This window comes from Hemitrygon akajei, chromosome 3 (genome assembly GCF_048418815.1).
Source record: "Hemitrygon akajei chromosome 3, sHemAka1.3, whole genome shotgun sequence".
In the NCBI taxonomy this organism is placed as follows: domain Eukaryota; kingdom Metazoa; phylum Chordata; class Chondrichthyes; order Myliobatiformes; family Dasyatidae; genus Hemitrygon; species Hemitrygon akajei.
Window position 1 is genome coordinate 73,601,560 of NC_133126.1, and position 23,115 is coordinate 73,624,674.

A 23,115-nucleotide genomic window follows, 5' to 3' on the forward strand; every position below is an offset into this window, starting at 1 on the left:
AAGGTTGGTCATTTACCGACAGATACTTTTATGAGGACTATAACTCTATTCTTAAAAATAAACTATTTGCACTGGTGTAATTTTTTTATTAATTCGGATGTTTTTTTAACCATAAAATTCAATTTGTCAACATCCCGAGTTAAGCAATTTTGAAAACATAAACATAATTATATGCTACAATGAACGTTGAGTGAAGTGATTTCAGATCATATGTGAGTTAGAAGCGGTCCATTTCTGAGATTCCCGCATTTTAGAAGCACTGGAAAAACAATATTGCTGCCTGGCCGCTAAAGATGCCTGAAAAGATTCAGTTTTAACAGAGATCCCCCTCACCGCAGCGAGCACTTTTCTAGAATAATGACCAAGTTAGATCATGGAATGTTAGCGCACACTCAGTGTATGGTTTGATTTCTGGTTATCTTGTATTAACATCTGGCAATTAAGCACATTCATCAAGGCATTTTCACACATGCTGAGAAATTTTGAAAATATCTTTCCAAACTCGTAATGCAGCGGATTTGAAGCCTCAATGCGGTGTTCTTATAAACGCAGAATCAAATTGGAGCGCAGAGCTGTGTGAGGATTCCCTACCATCTTTCAGCTGAATGCAGCTGATTATTTCAATATGCACAAGTGGAAAACTATTACGTCCACAGATAACCTGGGTGAAATTGTTCCTGGCTCTGCGGTAGTATGCGAATGAGGCAGGCTTCTAGATAGTTTCTTTTTCACCATTCAGTCCCACAAACAAAGTGATCCACGCTGAGCAGATCATAAAGAGAAACTAAGGGTTGCATTAATCACACTTTTATGTTTCTTGCTCAGCACATTAGGGAAACAAATTTGGGGTTTTGTTTGGATGGGCGACAAATTCCCCTTAATGAGAAAAAGCACGAAAACAAATGTTTTGCTGGTTTCGGAATTTCCCATGGAAGGGCAGATGCAATGAAAGTGAGGGCTGATTGACAGTCGTCGCTTACGGCGTGCCCAAGCTCCCCTATATGGATGTATGGATCCGTCTTATGCTAATACCGAGAGACCAGCGGCTTACTGACGGTAGAGGGACGAAGGGTCCAGCGGGTGAGTGCAGCCGGCTCTTCACCAACCATGGCTGAAGGGGGTGAAGGGGAAGATGAAATTCAGTTCCTCAGAACCGTGAGTATCGTTATAGAAATAACCCTTTTCTACCCAAACAAGAGAACGCGACTCAACCTGTATTTTAGTCAGCATTTCTGTGCGGTCACGCAGCGTAGGTCCTGAGTTGTTGGCATTAACCGTGGGTGTAGTTCGTGTGAACCCCCCACAGTGTAAAAATCAGCGAGGAAAGTGTTCGATACTAAAGTGGATTATCTTTATTTTGCTATTCCCTTTGGTTAATATGCTCCAGTGAATTATATTCGGAGTGCCACAAACAATGCTTGTGTGCAACGACGCTTAATGTCACGTTGCAAGGATAAAGGACAGAAAATCCACGGTGGTAGTGATGATTTTGTATCAAGTTTAACGAGTGTACGTGGGACAGTATTTAAAAACGTGCATTCCCCGACGCTGGGTTTCTGAGAGATTATTTTAGCAACATTCCTCGGCTATCCGGGAACCGTGGTAACGCATTAACACCGGCTTGAAGTTTGCGCTTATTTAATAAAAAAAAGACATGGCGCATTTTTTAAAGAATACAATAAGTTACAAGTACTATTACGTGCTTAATAGATTAAGTGGTTGATGATAGCTTGTGCAAAATGTAGATCTTTCCTAAAGCTGAGCTGTCAAGACTAATTCAAACTAACTCTTACACAAACTGGATTTCCTCAGACACTGGGCTTTCCCAGGAGAAGAGCGGCACGCAGCTCAACTTCATTACATGGTGGCTCTGCCTATTTTTAGTGGGATGACTGCGGTGTATGTGGGGAATGTGCTGCCCGGTATTGTACTGTAAACGATACGAGCTGGCGGCGGACACGCGCGCAACAGGTGCATTGTGGCATGTTGCTCCCTCTGGGACCATCCGGCCGGCCACTGCCCAAGCAAGCGCTTGGAGTGGGGTTGAAGCTGGGGAGGGAGGGAGCTAGCGTGAGATGAATGCTGAGGAGAGTAATTTCTAATTTCACCCAAGAGCAGAAGTAACTAGGAGCAGTTCATCATCACTTGACAAAGGAAAGGCGTTGGAGGAGGTGTTGACTGGATACCATTTTATCCTCCGGCCTTATTATAAGTAAGTATTTGACTCTTGAAGCTACATTACCACCACAGCGATAAACCTGCACACCTAAATCTCAAAAAAAAGTTATATTGTATGAAAACTGATTAATCCAAATCACTTCAAATCCACAAAATATTGGAAAGCAATTTCAAGACGTAGGCCCCTATGTCCTGTGTAGTTAAGCAACTAGGAGGGAGTCCAGAGAGAGATTTTGTATCCTCGCCATTATATTCACAGCAAAATTTAACATAGACTGGAATATTTCAGCTCATTTGGAGTTTTTTTGCCCCCCCCCCATTCTCAAAGTGTAGACATTGCCTGCTGTACCTTGCTCATCTCCAGTTCTGCTAAGGTGGTAATAATTGTCCAGCTTCTTCCCCCATTCTCAAAGTGTAGACATTGCCTGCAGTACCTTGCTCATCTCCAGTTCTGCTAAGGTGGTAATAATTGTCCAGCTTCTTCCCCCTTCCTCAAGTGGGACCATTTTGATGCAGAATTTAAATTAAATGAAAAAAATGCAACACATATGCAATCAGATTGGGTTTATCAATTCATTGTCAATTATCAATTCCACGTGAGTGCAACTGACCTGTCTTTCCAGGTGAACAAACAACTTCAAGCTTACATGATTCTGGTGATGCATTTTCTGGGGTAATTATTCAGTACTATGATAAATATATAAAGAGCAATTACAGTAATTTCAGAGCCCACACTTATTATGATGATGGCAAAACTCTCAGTTACTGTATATTTATTATGTCACTATAAAGCTGGCAGCAAATGTGGGGGTGGGTGTGTTAAACCTGTACCACACAGTTGAAGTACTGGATGCATGCAGGGAGCACCAGGAGAGAAGATCTGCAAGGATGATGGCAGAAATGCAAACAAATCAGGAAAGGACCAATGGTCTGCATCCCTTTTCACAAGAAAAGACAAGGGAGCTTGCTAAAATCATGAGATGTTTTGGCTGAATGGTTAAAAAAAGAACTTTTCTACTTACGGAGAAGAAGTTAACTGATGGCCACCAGTTTAAAGACATCCATAAGGGAAATTCTAAAGAAACACTTTTTAACCCAAAGAGCAGTGAAAATACAGAGTTTACTGCCATTTAAGCAGAACATATGAGAGAGAAGGCAATTGAGATTATGCTGATAGATTTAGATCAGTGGTTCCCAATGTGGGGCGTAATTTGATTTTTAAGGGGGGCAATTCGAGAATGAGTTATTAACAGTGATTTTTTTCTAGTAAGTCTGTGTGAGTATGAGTGTGTGTGCGAGTTAATACATATGTGTATATACAGTATGCATACATAAAAATACTTGTGTGTATGTACACGTGTAATTGCGTATGTACTGTATATATAGTGTATCAACATCATTACAACCATCAAATGGCTTTCATAATTAAATTAATGAATTGACTGATGTAGGAAGGAACAAATTAACAAGTCCAAACGTGTAAGAAACTCGTACGAGGTCGCGCCAATGCTGCTTTTTGCAGTAGCTTTCGGTTCTTGGTGGTGTGAAGGTGTGTACATTGCGTTATCTCTTTTAAACGGTGTATCTGTCTTTGTATGCTGTAGAAATGAATCGGCATTGTTTTATTTATTTATTATTATTATTATTTTAATATCACTTAATGTTCTTTTTTTTACAATTTCTTAGTAATTTCTTCCTCAGAACTTTAACAGTCCTTTGGTTCTTTTATTTTTCTCTTTCATGAATGCCATGTTCTTTGGAAGCTTGTTTAAACCAAGTTAATGGTCTTTTAGGCTTCCTCCAGGTGAATAGGAGTTCACTTTTTGAATAATAAGAATTATATATCACCACAGAGGGCATCAGGATTTTAGAGGTGATTAGGTGGGGCATGGCCAAAAAAAGGTTGGGAACCACTGATTTAGATAGTAGTGCTTAGCACAACACTTTATAGTACCAGTGACCTGGGTTAAATTCCTGCCGCTGCCTGTAAGAAGATTGGACATTCTCCCCATGACCAGATAGGTTTGTTCTGGGTGCACTGGTTTCTGCCCACAGTCCAAAGACATAGCAGTTGATAGGTTAGTTATTCATTGTAAATTGTCCCGTGATTAAGCTAGGATTAATTTGGGGGATTGCAGCCTTGAAGGGCCAGAAGGGCTTATTCCACGCTGTATCTCAACAAGTAACTAAATAAAAGAAAATGAGACTTGAAAGGGGTGCAAACATTGATGTGGACTTGTTGAGCCAAATGGCCTTTTATGTCATACAGTTTATGCCATAAAATCTCTTTGGAGATTTTGTAGTTGGGGCATACATTTAGCTCCATACAGAGATATGGGAGTTTAAATCAACACTTCTTGGGTTCTTTGCAGGATCTAATGCTAAATAGAAATGAAAATTTACAAATGGAAGTCTTCTTGTAGTCACTGAATTGATAGTTCAAAGACAATTGCCCTCTCTTTCAAGCTCTTGGAAATAGCTAACTCCCAAACGAATGAAGTGTATAAAAGTATTTAATGGCACTTAAAACATTTTTGTTGAAAACCTTATTGGCTTTGAGAAATAGATTTTATTTGCACCAGTATAATTCATACAGAATGATTATTCCAAAGTTATCTGTTTTAATATTAAGATGTTTGAAATTTTATCTTTTACATGAATCATATGTTTATGCCACAGGCTTAATTTTTCTTCCTGTAAACAAAAAAATAAGTTTGTTAAACATAACAGCAATTTTTGTTTGATTTAGTAACAAGCCTTTAGTGTGATTGGCTGATGTAAGTTTGTTACTATTGGAGAACTCAGTAAGGGGTAATATTTTAAATGGCCGTGGTTTTGCACATTTATACAGAAGGCAGCTCAAACAAAAGTGTTGATGATCATAATCCTGTGGTAGGTATTCATGACAGCACAACTGCTATGTATTACTTTTAGCAATCCACTCTTTATATAGTGAGCTTTCACAACTAACTGCCAGTTTACTGGTTGTTGTTTCTTTTATTATACTGGCATGTACCCATAAGCTTTCAATCTGGAAATCCCTGTTAGCCACTTGTCAAGGAAAACGTGTAATTGGTTCCAAAAATCATCAGCAACTTGTGAAAGGAAGGAAGGAGAAGACCAGAGTAACTTCTTACTCCAAAAAAAACTGGAGCATTTTAATATGTAGCACAAAGTTGAAATGCAAAGTCTCAGATTATCAAATGCAATATTGAATTGGCTACAGAAACTGAGATTAGGCATAGAGAAGAAAAAATGCATAAAGGAGAGGTACAGAAGACAGGGGAGGGGAAACTTTTTTGAATAACTGGCCAAAAATATAAGTTAAAGGACAAAAACACTATAGTTGGCAACGTTATTTCTCAGTACCAGAGTGATGATTTGGCAGTAATTAACATTTGACTGCTACGGAGAATATGATTTCACAAGATTTGGCAAACTGCAGCTTTCCTGGTATGTTTAATACTTTTGTATCAAGAAAAGCTAGAAGTCCACACACTTTATGCATTTCACTGGTGAGTCTCTCAGAGTTACCGTTATTACTTAGCTTCTGAAAAAGTAGGACGTCTTCCTGATTTATAGATTTAATTATGCATGTGCAAACATTTGAAGTTGTTGATGATTAGTAACAGTCAGCAATATGGTCTATTTTTATTGCTACAAAATACTGCCCAAAATATCAAGATAAGAGAGAATGTGATGTTGTGGTCAGGGAACTGCAAATACTGTGGAATATGTTACTTTAAAAATCAAAGCCTTAGAAAGGCACATGACCTTTTTGCCCTGTCTTCAAAGAACCATGTGGGGAAATAGTACCCACATCTTGGGGATTATGGGATGCTTCAATTAAAACTAGCTTGAACTCACATCTACTGTACAATTCCACATTAGTTTAGCCTTTATGCAACCAGCCATGGCTTGATGGGATTTGTGCACAACAGAGTGAATAAGCTAATTTATTCTTGCCAAAACATTATCAGTCAGACAGCAAGTTATAGTTATGGATATTTCCTCATTAGCCCAAGTCATCTTAATTACTTGTATTTCAGTATCATATGCTGAAATGCTCAAGATTATAATTAGACCCATGTAATTAACTGATGCAACAAAGAGGCAGACTACAAGCTAGTTTATACGTATCACAGTAACCCCATATAAACAAGGTTTGACTAAGTCAAGTGTTAGCCTGGATTTTGTTCAGAAGAACACAACCAAAAGCAATGTTTTTTTTGTTAACCTTGTACTTGCTACAAGCATTGTGTATATTTGCATACATTGCTGTGAACCAACTATCCAAATATCAGGGTGAACAAGCAAGTGACCTTTAACCTAACTGAAGACTTGTTGAGTATGAACAAAGAAGTGTTAATGTCATATCAAACCAGAAAGAAACAAAATGAAATATAGAGCATGCTGGGAGAGATTATAAAAAAAATATTTTTTTTAAATTCCTTGCTGAAAGAATGGGTATAGCACTTGTACAAGTTAACTTCCAGAGCTATTGTGGCTGTTTGCTAATAATTAAAATATAATTTGCTGTTATCTTATTGAGTCAGAGCCCAATACAATGAAGTAATCACAGCAGTGCAGCTTGGCTCCGTCCAATGTACTTGAATGTGAGTTGGTAGTATATGCCCATTTTGGGAAGAGCAGGACATCTTGAGAGCAACTTCCATATTTTGCTGTGTAAATATCTTTGTGACTTGTGCACAAACAACAATGACCATGTTTATCATAGTGATATTTCCAAAGCAAAATCTGGCCAGATATTAAGTATAATGTCCAAGGTTAAAAAAAGCTACGGAATACAATTTATGATTGGACTCATTATACTGTTAATGCTACAAACTTTGAGTAACAGATTTATGAGATGTATTACCTTAATTATCCTTCTGGATTGGAATAGTACAAAAGATTAAATACTAGGGTATATCTTTTTGTCAATAGCACATTACTCCAGTAGATGGCTGCAAATGAAGCATTTGCCTGAGTCTGCATAGCATTCTGCTATTTTTTCATTCAGTCAGTCTTTAATCCACTTTGCTCTTAGAGACACTGTCTAGCCAAATATCTCTAAGTGTGCCCAGGAAGCTTTTATTTTCTTAGTTCTGAATGCTAATTAACAGGTCTTTTGAATATTGCACACCCAATACCATTTTTGTCAAACAGCAAAAAAACTCAGAAGCTAGAAATCTGAATTAAAACAAAAACTACTGGAAATTCTTAGCATGAAAAATGTCTTCTGTGGAAGAATAAATGCAATTAATGTTAATTCCATAGATGAAACCAGAATTGCTGAATATTTCCATAATTTCCTATTTTATATTTCTATTTACTATTTCCATTAAACTGTATGTAAGGTATCGTGCAAAGGTTCATTTTTTTTATATATCAGTCTTCGTGAACATCGATTTCTCCTTCCGGTATTATTTTTTTTCTCCTCTCCCTTCCCTCTTCTGTTCCCCACTCTGGCCTCTTACCTCTTCTCCTCACCTGCCAATTACAACCCCCACACCCAGTGCCCCTCCTTCTTCTCTTTCTTCCATAGTCCACTCTCCTCTCCTATCGGATTAATTCTCCAGCCCTTTGCCTTTCCCACCCACCTGGCTTCACCTATCATCTTCTAGCTAGTCCTCCTTCCCCTCAACCCACCTTTTTATTCTGGCATTTTACCCACTTCCTCTCTAGTCCTGAAGACAGGTCTCAGCCTGAAATGTTTACTGTTTATTAATTTTCATAGATACTGCCTGACGTGCTGAGTCCCTCCAGCATTTTGTGTGTGTTGCTCTAAAAGAATGACTTTGTTAGGCCAGAGCAAGTCATCTTCACGAAATTCTTCTGGAATTCTTGACTACTGGCAAACCCTGCCATCTAATTTTGCCATTTATGAAAACTGTCAACATTTTCAAATGTGTCTAAACACATAAAGTATATTTAAAATTAAATAAATCATTAAGCAATCTGAAATGATTGAAGCATTTTTAAAAGTTGATAAATAATATTAACAAAAATTTTTCAAAACTTACTGTAGTTATCAGTTGAGAGGCTACACTTTGAAGGATCAATAAGAGAGGCTGAGAGTGTTTTCTCTCAAGTAAAGACTGGGGAGAGATGTGGTTCAGAATATAAGGTGATGAGTGATCGTGGCTGGCTGTTCCCTTTGGTGGATTAGACATCACAGGTATAAATTAATGAGAATGAAAATTAAGAGTGATAAGAAAAGAGATCTTTTCAATACAGCTTATGGATGTGTGGAGACAGATTCTGTTGTGGCCTTCAGGAGGGAGGTGGACAAATACTGAATATTGACATATCATGTAGTTTGAATTCATACTGCAATTTGAAAGGAGAAGTATAAGTCACATGTATCAATATTGCAATGGAATAAAGGGAATTGCAGAGGCATGAAAGAGGAGCTTGTCCAGGAGGGTACTGGTAGGGATGACGGCAGACCAGAGATGGCTAACGTTTCTGGGAATAGTTCATGATGCGCAGGATAGATATGTCCCACAGAAAAAGAAGTTCTCAAATGGCAGGAGTAGACAATCATGGCTGACAAGGGAAATTAAGGACAGCATAAAAGCCAAGGACAGGGCATATAAGGCAGCAAAAGTGAGTGGGAACTTGGATGATTGGAAAGTTTTTAAAATCCAACAAAAGGCAACTAAAAAAACTATAAGATGGGTAAAGATGAAACATGAGAGCAAACTGGTTAATAATTAGATTCAGATTCAGTTTATTGTCATTTAAAAACCACAAATGCAATGCAGTTAAAAAATAAGACAATGTTCCTCCAGAATGATAGCACAAAAGCACATGACAAAACAGACTACACCAGAAAATCCACATAACGTTTGGCAATCCCCAATCCAGAGTCCGGAGAGACTGCTGTGTATTAATATTGCGCTACCATCTTGGCATGTTCCCTGGAAAGGAGCTCCAAACCCACCAGACAAAACAAGACCAAAAACTAAAGCTACAAGACCTGTACAAAACCACATAGTTACAACATATAGTTACAACACTGCAAACAATACCATAATGGATTAAGAAAAAACAGACCATGGGCACGGTAAAAATAATCCAAAGATGTTAAAAGACTAGAAGTTCGAAAAAAACCACCACACAGTTTCCACAAGTCCTTAGGGTCCCGATAGACTTGTCATCCCACGTCAACGGCAGAAGGGAATACCCCTGCTACGGACTTCCACAGCACTGCCTGACTCAGCCTCGCAGACGCAGCAGACAATGAAAGCTCCGTCGAACCCAGCCTCGCAGACACAGCACACACTGAAAGCAACCTGACCACAGCGGACTCCTAGTCTGTCGAGCTTCCGAGCCTCCGACCATCCCCTCTGGCACAGCTTCTCCGAGCACCATCCTCTGCCGAGCGTATTAAGATGCCCCCGCCAACGGCCACCGGCAGTGCAACCCCGAGGACTGGGGGCCTGTTCTTCTCAGCAGAGACCCGGACCTCACAGCAGCAACAGCAGCAGCAATGAAGAGGGCCTTCCTGGAGATTTCCAGATGGTGCTCTGTGCTCCCATGTCTGTTTTTCATCAGATTAGGATTGTGCACAGCACCCCCGCTTAACAAGTAACATATCAGCTCCGGAGTGGCTGCTGCAAGCGGGATATGAAAAGATTATATAAAGAATAAAAAGAAGGTGAAAGTTGATATTAGACCACTGGAAAATGATGCCAGTGAGGTAGTAATGTGGGACAAAAATGGCAGATGAACTTAATGGGTACATTGCATCAGTCTTCACTGTGGATGACACTAGCAGTGTGCCAGAGGTTTGCAAGAGTCAGGGAGCAGCAGTGACTGCAATTGCTATTACAAAGGAAAAAGTGTGAGGCCAAAGTCATAGGTTTTAAGGTGGATAAGTCAGGTGGACCAGATGGACTACATCCCAGAGTTCTGAGAGAGGTTGCTGAAGAGATAACGGATGCATTGGTGATGATCTTTCAAGAATCGCTTGATTCTGGCATGGTCCTGGAGGAATGGAAGATTGAAAATGTCACTCCACTCTTTAAGAAGGGAGGAAGACAAAAGAAAGTAAATTTTAGGCCAGTTAGTCTAACCTCAGTAGTTGGGAAAGTGTTGGAATCTATTATTGAGGATGATGTTTCAGGGTACTTGGAGACAAATGATAAAATAAGTCAAAGGCAGCATGGTTTCTGTGAAGGGAAATCTTGCCTGACAAATCTGTTAGAGTTCTTTGAGGAAGTAACAAGCAGGGTGGACAGAGGAGAGGCAGTGGATGTCATTTACTTGGATTTTCAGAAGGGGTTTGATAGGTACCTCATGTGAGGCTGCTTAACAAGATAAAATCCTATGCCATTACAGGAAGGATACCAGTATGAATAGAAGAATGGCTGACAGGCAGAAGGCAGTATGTGGGAATAAAAGGGGCTTTTTCTGGTTGGCTGCCAGTGACTAGTGGTGTTCCTCAGGGGTCTGTATTGGGACTGCTACTTTTGACATTGTCTGTCATTGATTTGGATAATGGAATTTATGGCTTTGTGGCAAAATTTGTGGATGATAAAAAGATAGGTGGAGAGGTAGGTAGTGCTGAGGAAGCAATGCTCAGACAAATTGGAAGAATGGGCAAAAAGTGGCAGACGGAATACAGTGTTGGGAAATGGTAAAAGGAACAATATTGTGGACTATTATCCAAATGGGGAGAAGGTTCAAACATCAGAGGTGCAGAGGGATTTGGGAGTCCTCATGCAAGACTTCCAGAAGATTACTTCACAGGTTGAGTCTGTGGTAAAGAAGGCAAAATCAATGTTGACATTTATTTCAAGGGAAATAGAATTAAGAAGCAAGGAGATAATGCTGAGTCTTTATAAGGCACTAGCCAGACTGCACTTAGAGTATTGTCAACAGCTTTGGGTCCCATATCTCAGAATGGATGTGTTGTCATTGGAGAGAGTTCAGAGGAGGTTCATGAGGATGATTTGGGGAATGAAGAGGTTAATATATGAGGAGTGTTTTGCATCTTTGGGCCTGTGCTCACTGGAATTTAGAAGAATGTGGGGGGATCTCATTGAAACCTACCGAATATTGAAAGGGCTAGATATGGTGGATGTGGAGAGGATGTTTCCTATGGTGGAGCTATCCAGAACTGGAGGACACTGCCTCAAAATTGAGGGCAACCTTTTAGAACAGAGGTAAGGAGGAATTTTTTTAGCCAAAGAGTAGTGAATCTGTGGAATGCTCTGCCACAGAATGTGGTGGAGACCAAGTCCTTGGGTATATTTAAGGTGGAAGTTGATTGTTTCCTGATTGGTCAGGGCATCAAACGATATTGTGATAAGGCAGGTGTATGGGGTTGAGTGGGATCTGGGATCAGCCATGATGGAATGGCGGAGCAGACTCGATGGGTTGAATGGCCTAATTCTGCTCCTATGTCTTATGGTCTTATGGTCTTGTGTACAGTGAACTAAAAATTTACAGAGCTAGGGAGAAAAGTTTGCAATGTGAAAATAGCACATAACCGTTCTAGGTATGAAGGGCTGAATGGCTGACTCTAGTGCTGTAACTATTCTGTATTTTTATGATATGACATGAAAGAAAACAAAAATGAATTTTGAAAAAGGTACTTTCTTCCTTTCAGCTCCACAAGCTCAATTAAAATCCGTAGGTTTATGGATCCAAGAATCTATTTCTCCACTACTTGGCTCATACTGCACTCCCTGACACACTCAATAATATCAGCTACCCCTGCTGCCCCCTTGCTGGGATTAGTTCTGTTTAGAACCACCAACATATCCGGCAAAATCTAGGTCTTGAATTAGTTCATTAGTTGAACTAATACACTACATTAGTTGAATGCAACTTTTCAGTTGCATAAATTGCTGAAATGTTCATTTTCAGCTCCTCTGTCTTAAGAAATCGTAAAATGTCTAAGATATAAAAGAAAGGAAAACCTGATTTCGAATTGTGCCTCCCTCAATCAATCACAAAACACCTCATTGTGTTTATAGTACTTAAGTTCTCTCACTATGGCAATATAGAAAGCAACAACAGGCCAGCAAACATTGAGAATGTTCCATAAATAAAAACATTGCAAGTGACCAGATGTTTGTTTACATGATATTAGTTTGGGGATAAATGTCGGCATTGGGACTGTATAATTCAACTGCTTTCTTCAAGGAACCTATTGATAGCAAATTAAAGGTCTTTGAAGAATCAGATGCACTGTTTTTTACATGATATAAACTACAGAACAGATTTTGCTGGCAATGTACATGTGAAAACTGAAATGATAAATAAAAATTATTTTCTATTAAGGTGACCCTTAAATTTATCTCAATCATTTTAATTGAAATGAGTTAGACAAAAAAAAGTGATCATTGGCAAATTCCCAATACTTTTTTAAAACTATGTTGCTTTGATTGCATTTGCAGTCCTTAACACCAAAACTCCTGATCAGCAACAATCCACATTATAATTAATGGGCCACTTTTTGCCTAGTAGGAGATGTGTGAAGAAAAATAGGGTGCCGTATTTTCAAACATTCAGAAGAAAAACATTGAGAAGATAATATGAAATGCTTTTGCATCAGACATTTATGAATGTATTGTAATTTACATGGTGATAGAATACTTTTAGTTCATTTCTGATATTGTGAATGTTATTTTATCTATCACCATTTCAGATTTTCTCATGAGGTTCTTTAAACTGCTTTGACTAGGTAATAATGTATGTCATTTTCTAAAATGAGAATTAATAATGTAAATAGGGAGCTTTTGTCAAGAAGATTTATGATAAAAGATGCAGAATCCTGTGGATAGATTAGGTTTATCAATGAGCTATTTTATAGCCTGATTAATAGACCTTTGAGACATGTTAATTAAATCGGTTGTTAGCTACCTCAGAAACACTGAAGAATATTTATTATTGAAACTTCGTAGTTGGTCGCTTTCTTCATTCTCACTAACAAAATTGGATACTCACAAGATTTAAAATATAGATCTGCAAGAAATTGAGAAAAATTACCTTTGTTACACTTTCCTAGACAGGAAACACACAGCCACACCTTATTTTACAGCGGGGACCTCCAAGTAAGCTATTATATATAAAAAAAAACAAGAGAGCTATAAAAGGACAGAATAAAAGTTGTATTTATTTGATTTTTTTTGCCTGTAGTGCTTCATTAAAATGCTGGGCTCAATTTACCAAATTAAATTCAAACAACTTTAAAGCAAGCAATCAATACACAGCTCTTCAGAATATTACATAATAATCAAATCATTAAATAACTAATCCCAGTAAAAGCTACCAGCAATTGTCAGTAGTTTTTATGTGCCATAAATTTGTTTAATGATGTAAACATTGTTGAAAATTTTAATGTATTAGTGGTTTTGACGGTTGACTATGAACGTTTTAAAAAAAAAATATTTAGAAGGAGAAATAGGTCTGATACGATAGTTTGTCTTTCCTTGATGAGATCATTGTAGGAAATTGTCTACTGTTGAACTTACAGATATCTGAAAGATTAAGTGACAATCATAGCAAAAAATATGCTAAAATTTCTCAATAGGCTGGACAATATCCCTGAATAAAGAGAGAGAGAGAGAGAGTCTCACATTTCAGATTGAAGACTCTATATCAAAATTGAAAAAGAATATTTTTCCCATCAGAATCCACTTATCCTCACAGAGACATATTTGCTATTCTTTGTTGTCAGTTGTTTTTCTCTTGCATTCATTCCACTCCGCATATTTTCTTGTGCTTCACTTTCTATTGCCCCATCATTTGCTTCTGATGTGTGAAATTAGTAAAATATTTAATAACTGTAGCTTTTTCCAGTTTTTGTGAAAGGTCATCATCCTGGAACATTAACTAATACACTTTCCACAGATGCTGCCTGACCTGCTGAATATTTCAAGCATTATCAGTTTTTTATTTCAGATTTCCAGGATCCATAATATTTTGCTTTTGTTTAATGAATCAATTAGTTCAGCTTTTTCAGCTGTTCATGTAAGCAATTTAATGAAATGAGATATCACTTATCTATTAGCATAACATAGAACATGCTGTTACATGCTGTGTGCTAAGTCAATAAGACATTTTAGATGTCAAATGATAAGTAGGACTTAACTAGTTGTTGACATAATTTCATATGTGAGATTTAACTGATTGTTTAATGTGACTGCCTTAATGACCTGGAGAACTTATGTTGGCTGGAGTCAGGACTTTATGCTTTGGCTGTTGGTAACGTCACCCATATCAAACTGGTCAAAGAGTAGAGGCCACACTAAGAGTGGATACTAGTCCACTGATCCTCTAGATTCAGGGGTTCAGCCCAAGACTCTTCCTTCCAATGACTTTGTATCTTTCTTAATAAAATAGAGAAAAATAAAGATAATACATAATTTTTAAACTCTTATCTTGTCTTGGCCATACTGCACCAACTGCTGCCACTGGGCTATAAACATGCAGGAGCAGTGTGTGGTTAAGTGCCTTGCTCAAGGAGTTCTCATAGGTCTCCAGGTCATTAAGGCAGCCTCGGCTGAGGCTTGAATAACTGACCTTCATATCACTAGCCCAAAGCCTTAACCACTTGGCCACTTGATCTGTTAGGATTTCAGTTATTTGTTAGTTTATTTTATGGATGGCATCTTAGAAAATAATCCCAATGCCATTGCCATTGTCTGTTGGGTACCAATGAAGGTTCTCCATCTCTGGTGGTATTCAGGGCTTCCTTCATCATGTCTGTAGCATCCTCTCAGTTTTCACTACTGTCAGTCATGCAAGTCCTGGGTGGAGACTCAGGAATACCATCACACTCAGATGTCGAAGAATTCTTCATTGCTGTTTCCATAGCAATTTTGTTTTACCAGTCAGGATTGTTAACCCTGAGCTAAGCCCCCGAACCAGGAGGACCAAAAGGCCAGTAGACCACTCTTAGACTGGCTTCTACCCTTTCACCTGCTTGATGTGGATGACCCTACCAAGAGCCAAAGCATAAAGCTTTGACTCAAGTCAATATAGCTCTCCAGGTTCTTGAGGTAGCCATGCCTCCAAACTATGACAAGGTTAGGTCCTATTGGAGGTTAGACAACATTGGCACCTATTTATATTTAGCCAACTGAGAAATATTGCAAATTCTGTCTGTTAACATAAATTGATGGTACATGTTCTTTATGTGATTATGCACTAGAGAATAATGTCAAGAATTAACAAGAAATATGGAACTAAGTTTGCAAACTGTTCTATCATGATCAAATGATGTTGTTGCAATACAAATTGTTTTCCAAATTTTGTGACTGTTTTAGAAGAAAATGTTAAATCATACTCTCTACACTGGCAGATAATGTACATGTAGATCCAATTATAGCTCTGGTAGACTAACTGCATATTTAACATTTTAGCAGTGTGTAAGGCAGCGTAGTTCAATCTGAACTGAGGTCAATATTAACTCTATCTTATGAGCACTTTGCCCTTCACTCATCTGTGCGACATAAATTTTAATGAAATATTTAGAATTCCATTTTATTTTGGAACACAATACAGGTAATAAGCAACAGAATTCTGTTTGGTAGTGTAAAATGGGCCACTTAGTGTTTCATTGTGTTGTATTCAGGGAAATTCATTTAAAAGTCAATAGAGTATAAAGATTTTTGGTGCTACTGACTTAGGATGAAATTTGGGGGAATCGATTTCCATGCTTGTTTATTTCTCAGTAGAGTTCTTTGAAATCAGCTGTGTTGATAAATGAACTATTAGGTCTGATATGTCTGTAACTATTCTATTAGTCAGTCTGTGAAATAACAATACAAAACTTGTGCATGAGAATGCATAGTAATTTGAGAAGCAATTCCATGCAATTCTATTTAATTCATTATCCTGCAATTTTTAAGAAATCTTTTTAATAAACTATAGTTAAAAAAGGTTATTCAGAGACCACATATAAATATTACAATAGAAATGCTGAAATGACAACCAAAGTAAATACCATTTCATTTTCTTTTGAAGGGTAAAAGTTAAAGGTTACTTCTATGAGAACATGTTCTACTGTCTCTTATTTGGAGAAAAGATTCTTCTGGAACCATACCACCTTCTGGTTCAGTTCTCCCTGGTATAAATTTAGATGTAGAAAAGCTGATGTTGCCAAGATTAATGTGGTTGTTTCACTCATCTGCCTTCTGAGACCATTGAACCAGCTCTACCACATTAGCAAAGTGATGACACATGCTAACTGCTTGCTGCATAGAATTTCTAAAGAAGTAACTATTTCAGAAATATAATTCGATCATGATACTGTTAATTTATTCTGTATGAACTAGCTTTAGGCCTATAGGATTATAACTCTCAGATAGGAATAATTTGTCTAAGGGATTACAATGAAACTTTGCAAGATAAAGCATTCTACTGTTGATAATTTTCTTATAAATTATGAAATTGTATGCAGTAATCAGAAATGGCAGCTATGTTTTCATATATTTGCTGTCTGGGAGACTGATCATTTACTGATAAGCCATATCTTACTGCAAAAGGGTGGTGTTTCTAAACAGAATTACCAGTATTAGAGCCTAGAATCTGAGTGCGCAACCAGTGTGGGGATAAAGTGATGGACTTTTAGACCAGAGATGAGGAGGAATTTACTCAGGCAAATCTGTGAAATTCATTACCAAGAAAGGCTGTGGAGGCCAAGTTTTTGGGTGTAATTAGGGCAGAGATTGCTAGGTTTTTGATTGGTAAAGGGTTAAGCGTAATGGCGGAAGGATGGGAGAATGTGGTTGAGAAAAGTAAATCAGCCATGATTGACTGATGGAGTGGACTCGATGAGCCAAATAGCCTTATTTTGCCCCTAAATCTATTAGTCTTAATTAGCCTTTGAAAAGATGGGAAGCTTTGTACTTAAGTGCATTCACTGCTACACTCCTGCCTTGATCTGTTTATGTGGCATATAGTTTGTTTCTATCAACACACTCCACAGGGATTCCTGTGCCCATGTTACGGAAGTCTACAGCATTTATTTCGAAGACTTTCACCAGGTTAGCTTGAGCCCAAGCTCAAACTCACTGATTTCAATGGAAATTTGGAGGGCTGCACATACTACACAAAGGGGCAGTCAAGTTCCTTTCTATGTTGATTTTAATGTTTGTAATTAAGTCATCATTGAAGTTTTAATAGCTCATAAAATCTGTTTAAAACTATATCTTGGGTTTTCCAGCTTGTAAAACTGAGGACAGTGCCTGGCTCTTGTCTGAAACTCAAAGAGTGAGGTTATTATGTTGGAAATGGAAGAGTGAATCAAAATGTTCTGGAAGCTTAGTCCCTTCAGAATACTGCTCACAGAGGGCAAGGGAAGATGTGTTTGTGGTGGTTGGAATTGAAGGAAGTTGAATATGGACACTAATGGTGTGAAACATGAGGAAAAGAGGTATCCTGTTCTTGTTCTGGGTAGAGCAGAAGGGGAGAAAAAAAGAATAGGAAATGAATTAGAAATAATTGAGAGCCGTAAGGTGAAAAGTATGGGTGAGGAAAAAAGCAATTCAAAATTGAAAATACATTTTATTATCAAAGTACATATATGTCTTCTGCCTCTGGTTGCTACCATCTCCACCTCTGATCCTCAAATGAGGACTGGCTCAATCTCCTTCCTATATGCTGAATGATCACTATCTGTGATTTGGCTTACAACAGTGGCGTGGTTAGCAAACTTCAACTTAGCATTGGAGATTGAGTAGATATTTAGAGGAAGCTCTGTGGAAAGGAATGAAGTCATAGTAGCTGTGTGTACCAGTGGACTTGTGGCTGAATGCTGTCTATTAATCTGTCTACTGAAATGGAGCAAAAGTTAAAGACTGACCATTGAAAGTGAGAGCATTGTGGATATTGATGACGAAGGTAATGGAACATTCTGGTTCAGTATGAGAATAAAAAAGAGCACTGGACTATCATCATCAAACTGGGGAAGCCCAAACAGGAAATACAACATTGTGACCATTCAAACAAATTCCCATGGTTACACCTCTGAAGTAAGTGAATGGAGTTAAAGAAAATTTTGCTCAATGGATGGACATTCAGCTAAGTAAAGTACTGGAGATAGAGAGGAATTGGTTAGGATTCTATTTTTAAAAAAAATGAAAGATGCAGGAGTGAGGGATTGGCCATCTGTGGTAAATTTGAGCCAGTTGGGATCAGAAAATCATTAATGGGCCAAATTGTCAGAAATGTCACATAAATGTAGGTAGAATTTAACTGAGCAAGAGGAGAACAAATAGAATTTGATAGGGAGCAATGAGTTCTGAGAAGCGGGAATAGTATGAAATCATGTTTGTGGTTTGTGGGAATGATATAGAAGTGTACATGGTTGGGGGGTCTATAACATTAGAGGCTATGGAGGAAAGATTCTCCAGAGGAAATGAGGTAAGTTACTGTCTTCCTGACTTTGTTCCATTGCGGACATTCCATTTTCATCTTTCATCCTCTGACAGTTTCATGTTCATCTGAAAGCCACCATCCTAAATTCTGTTATTTTCACAGATGCAATCTAAGTACATACACCTTTTTTATTTCACAAAGTTACTGTAGTCTTGAACATTTTATATGATGTTCAGTTTTATGACAAAAGTTCAATTTGAGCATTTTATGAGGTGAAATATATCATTTGACTTGTGAACATTACAGCTTGGAATAATGTGATTTGGCTCAACAAACCTGTAGTTCAATTTCTTCATCCTATTGATGCAGCAAATCTTTCTTCATCAGCCAGCCTGAAATAGAGGCAAATGTTCCACGATGTCCATACGGACTTTGTGATGGACAGGGCAATTCCTTCTGGCCAAGTTCAGCAGTGACAGTGCTTTCATGGTAATATTGAGGAAGGCTGACTTCTGAAGCCACCCTGTAAACTATGTCAGCAACAGACCCTTTTCTCAGCTGCCAAGTTTGTTTAATTGTTATAAGTATTCCTCATATGTGGAGACATTTTAATGTTGTTAAAATGAAGGAGATCATTTTTTTGATGAAGGACATTTTTTTGATGAAGGAGATCTTTAAAAACATAAAACATAAATAATTAAAGACATTAAAGTAATGTGAAATAAATTTAAAAATGATCTTTCCACACTTTTGTCTCCTAGTCTATAGCCTACAAATCCCTTTTGAAACCAATGAGATCTTGTATCTTGCACTCACGGATTTGGTCCCAGATCCAAGATACAGGACCGCAGCATAAATGAAGGACATCACAGCAAGACTGAACTCAGCAAGCTAGGACTCTTGCATTTTGCAGTACCTGTACAGGCAATATTCTATTTAAATTGTTTAAGCCTTGTAGTTCGATTATCTAAAATGCTCCATGCACAGATCAAGTTTACTTTTGATTTCCTTTGATACATTTTTTTATCTTTTTTGTGTGTCTGATTCTTCAGGTAAATACTTCTGTTCATGTTATCTCTGTTTTGTGTAACCTGATCAATAATTTTCTCAAAATAGTCGTGGAACATTATCTCCCCCTTTTTGCAGCCATATTTAAGATCAATGATGACATTTTAACTGAACAACAACTTACTAAAGCAGATCTGATTAAAAATATTTGAAGTCTTCAATAAAGTATTTGAAGCCTCAGGAGCTTAGATTTGGAATGCTAGCTTAGTGGATTCTGGTTAATTGGGACACATCGAGACCAGTACACTTTGGCCCAATTAAGTGGCTGCCCCAATTAGCCGAAGTTTCATGGAAATAGTTTAAAAATTGGCTCTATGGTTTAACTAAATTTAACTGAGTAACAAGTTATGTATTTAAATAAAATACAGAACAAATTAGAACAATACCACTATTACTACAGTACTATAAAACTGTATTAGTTCCTAATAGTTTTGATGGAGGAATTCATCCAATGTTTGCTGCTATGGTCTTTTTATTGACTGTTAATGAACAAAATCAGTGCAGACGCTTAGTGCAGATAATGGACTGCCTTCATTGGCTTCCTGCATGAAGTACTGTCAAAAATCACTGTTTTTCAATTTAGCATTGATTGGCCCAAATAAATAACATAGCACAAGCATATGCAACTGATGCTATTTAAAAACTGTTCACTCTAAGCAGGTGTTGTGTCTAACGGCCTCACAATTGCATGTGACTGACGCTAGTTAGAAACTGTTGCATCCTTCAAATCTTCATTTTCGTTGTAACATTCAAAATGAAATCAATACCTTCAAATTCTTCATAGTTCCCAACTTGCTGAAATAGTGAAATCATTTCATTTTCATTCCCAGCTGTTTCTGGTATCTCCAAGTGTGCATGCTTGAAACCGCCGTGAGCAGAACAGTTCTGAATTGTCTTACTGCTTCTTTCTCACCAACTATCAGTGACAAAAATTACTACCTTTTTGAACACAAACTCACGCAACTAACCCTACTTAAAAACTGTTTGCTCTAAGAATGGTGTAGAGTCTGATGGCCATATAGGTGCATGTAACTGGTGCTAGTTAGAAACTGTTCAGCTTCAACAGTCTCTTGTTCGTATTAATCAACATAGTGTCCCAAGTAAACAAAGGAAATCCTGTTTATTTTCTCGATTAGTTTTTGTTTTTTTAAGAGTTGTCCCAAATAAGTGGCTGCCCGATTAACCGAAAACCCAATTAACTGGAATCCACTGCGCTACACTGAAATATGAATTAGGTTGTGTTCTCCAGCTTAAACAAGTGTAGGACACCTATGATTTAAACTCTTTCCAATGTTCATCAAACATTTTTTATAACAAGATTACTGCACTCATTTTATCTTCTGAAAATAAATGTAAACTTGCTACATTGTAATTATACCTTCTTGTTAGAGAAGGTCAGTGGTGCCACTATTGGCTCTATGGTGTAACTAAAGAAAAACAACTTATATTTGTATTGCACTTCTTTCAACTGTAGAACATTCCAGACTACTGTACAGACAATTCAGTTATTTTGAATTGTTGATGCAAGTTAGCTAATTTGAGCACATCATTCTTTTAGTGACGTTAACTGGAAGATAAAATTAGGCTAATATTCTTAGGATGACTCCCAATTCCTTCAAAGAGTTGTGATGCAATCTTTCATGTCCACCCAGAGAGCAGCCAGAAACTCATTTTAAAGTTGCATCTGAAAGATGGATCACTGCAAACAAACACCACCCCCCCCCCCCCCGCTACAGAACTGGAGTGCCAAACTAGACTTTGTGCTAAGGAGTTGGATCTGCAACCTTGTAGATGAATGTGGTATTATTGACATATCTCAAATCTTGCATGGACATGTCACATGTGTATAATTGCCAATAGGGCTTCAAAACTTTGGATTTTTCATTCTGCACGTATAAATGTATAAGTTCTGAACTTGATAGCACTTATTAACAAGTGTTTTCCCAGTTTGTTACACCTGGCACTTAAGGCAACAATAAAGGTCCTCGATCTCTGACAAGCACAAGGCTTCCTTCATCATACTTTTAGCTTCCTCTCAGTTTTCACTACTGTCAGTCATGCAAGACCAGGTGGAGAAAGGACTACCATTGCACTCAGATACAGAAGGATTCTTCACTGCTATTTCTGTAACAAATATGTTTTACCAGATAGGGTTGTTAGCCCTGAGTTAAACCCATGAAACTGGAGGACCGGTGGACCATTCTCAGTCTGTCCTCTACCCTTTGACCTGTTTGGTATGTGTGACCCTACCAAGAGTGAAGGCATAAAGCCCTGACTCCAGCCAACATAGCTCTCCGGGTCATTGGGGCACGCAAGCCTCCAAACCCAATAACAAGGTTGTGGTCCTCTTGGAGGTTCCTACCACAGCATGGAATTTAAATTCAGAAATGTTAATGAGAATACAATTGGCTTTGTATACAAGTCAATATTGGGAAATCTACACAAGGTAAATATGCTTGCTTTTGTAGGAGAGCAGCTGACCATAAAATCCAGGCTACTCATTTTACCAAAGCAGACTCTTATTAAAGTAAACAAGGTCATTTATAATGGGGATATAAAAGTAAGGACAGAGCGTACAGATTTTTGCCATAAGTGCAAATACTGGTTGTGCATCCTAATATAACTATTCCTCATACTTAATCCCCAGTTCATCTTAAAACCACATTTCATCTTGACTTCCCATGTATAATGCCATTGGAGATCAACTAATACATAATGTGTGTAAACATAAATATCATATTTCCTGAACAATTTGTGCTATTCCAAAATGATTACTTTATTTACAAGTATGAATTTCTGGCTTGCAAACTATTTAGATATTTGATTGCTCTTGAGCCATAGGCACAAAAATAATGTTAGCTTTGAAGAATGCTGGGATAGCTCGACAACTACGGATATATGAAACAGGAAAGAATCTTTTCTCTGTCATCAGTAGGATCATCGCTATATTTCAACATTGAACACGTTGTGGAATTATATTTAACTATGCCAATGTTGCACAAATACCTCCTCCTGCCAACAGTGATAAACAAGCACCTTAAGTGACTGAACAAAATCAATTGATGGGAAGTAAAAGCCACTGCTAATATGGATGAATAATTATCCAGTAAGTTTGAAAGATGTAAGATTAAAGAATCATCAAAAGTCTTGCAGTGACGTTACCAAAAGTAAAGTGAAATGGATAGAATAAAGGGAGGATAAAATTTGCTTTGTGTTGAAGTAGAAGGTAAATATACGAGACAGCCAGTTAAAGTTTTAAGTAATTAGATGAGGCAATGCTCCTGAGATTTTGCAGCAGGAGATGGAAGCCAGATTTGCAATGCTTTGTCTCGTGATAGCTTGGATCAGAAAGAAAGGACTGTTACCAACATTGCCAAATCTAGATTTGCTCATCCATGAAAGAGATTTCACTATGAGCAGTCAAAACCATTTTTGGGACTGAACCAAATGCATGAGTTGATTTACGCAAGGAGTGATTAAGCACCAAGTTTCTCTTCTTTTCTCCTAGTTCTGTGTTCTGATTAT

General features: G+C 37.8%; 1 protein-coding gene across 1 annotated transcript in view; it reads left to right on the forward strand.

Moving 5' to 3' along the window:
* Nucleotides 1–1,005: 1,005 nt before the first annotated feature.
* The window catches only part of ryr3 (ryanodine receptor 3), a 374,648-nt gene continuing 352,538 nt past the window's right edge, over nucleotides 1,006–23,115 (forward strand). Inside the window, 1 exon segment of the mRNA XM_073040132.1 lies at nucleotides 1,006–1,155. Within this exon segment, the coding sequence (XP_072896233.1) occupies nucleotides 1,006–1,155 (150 nt within the window).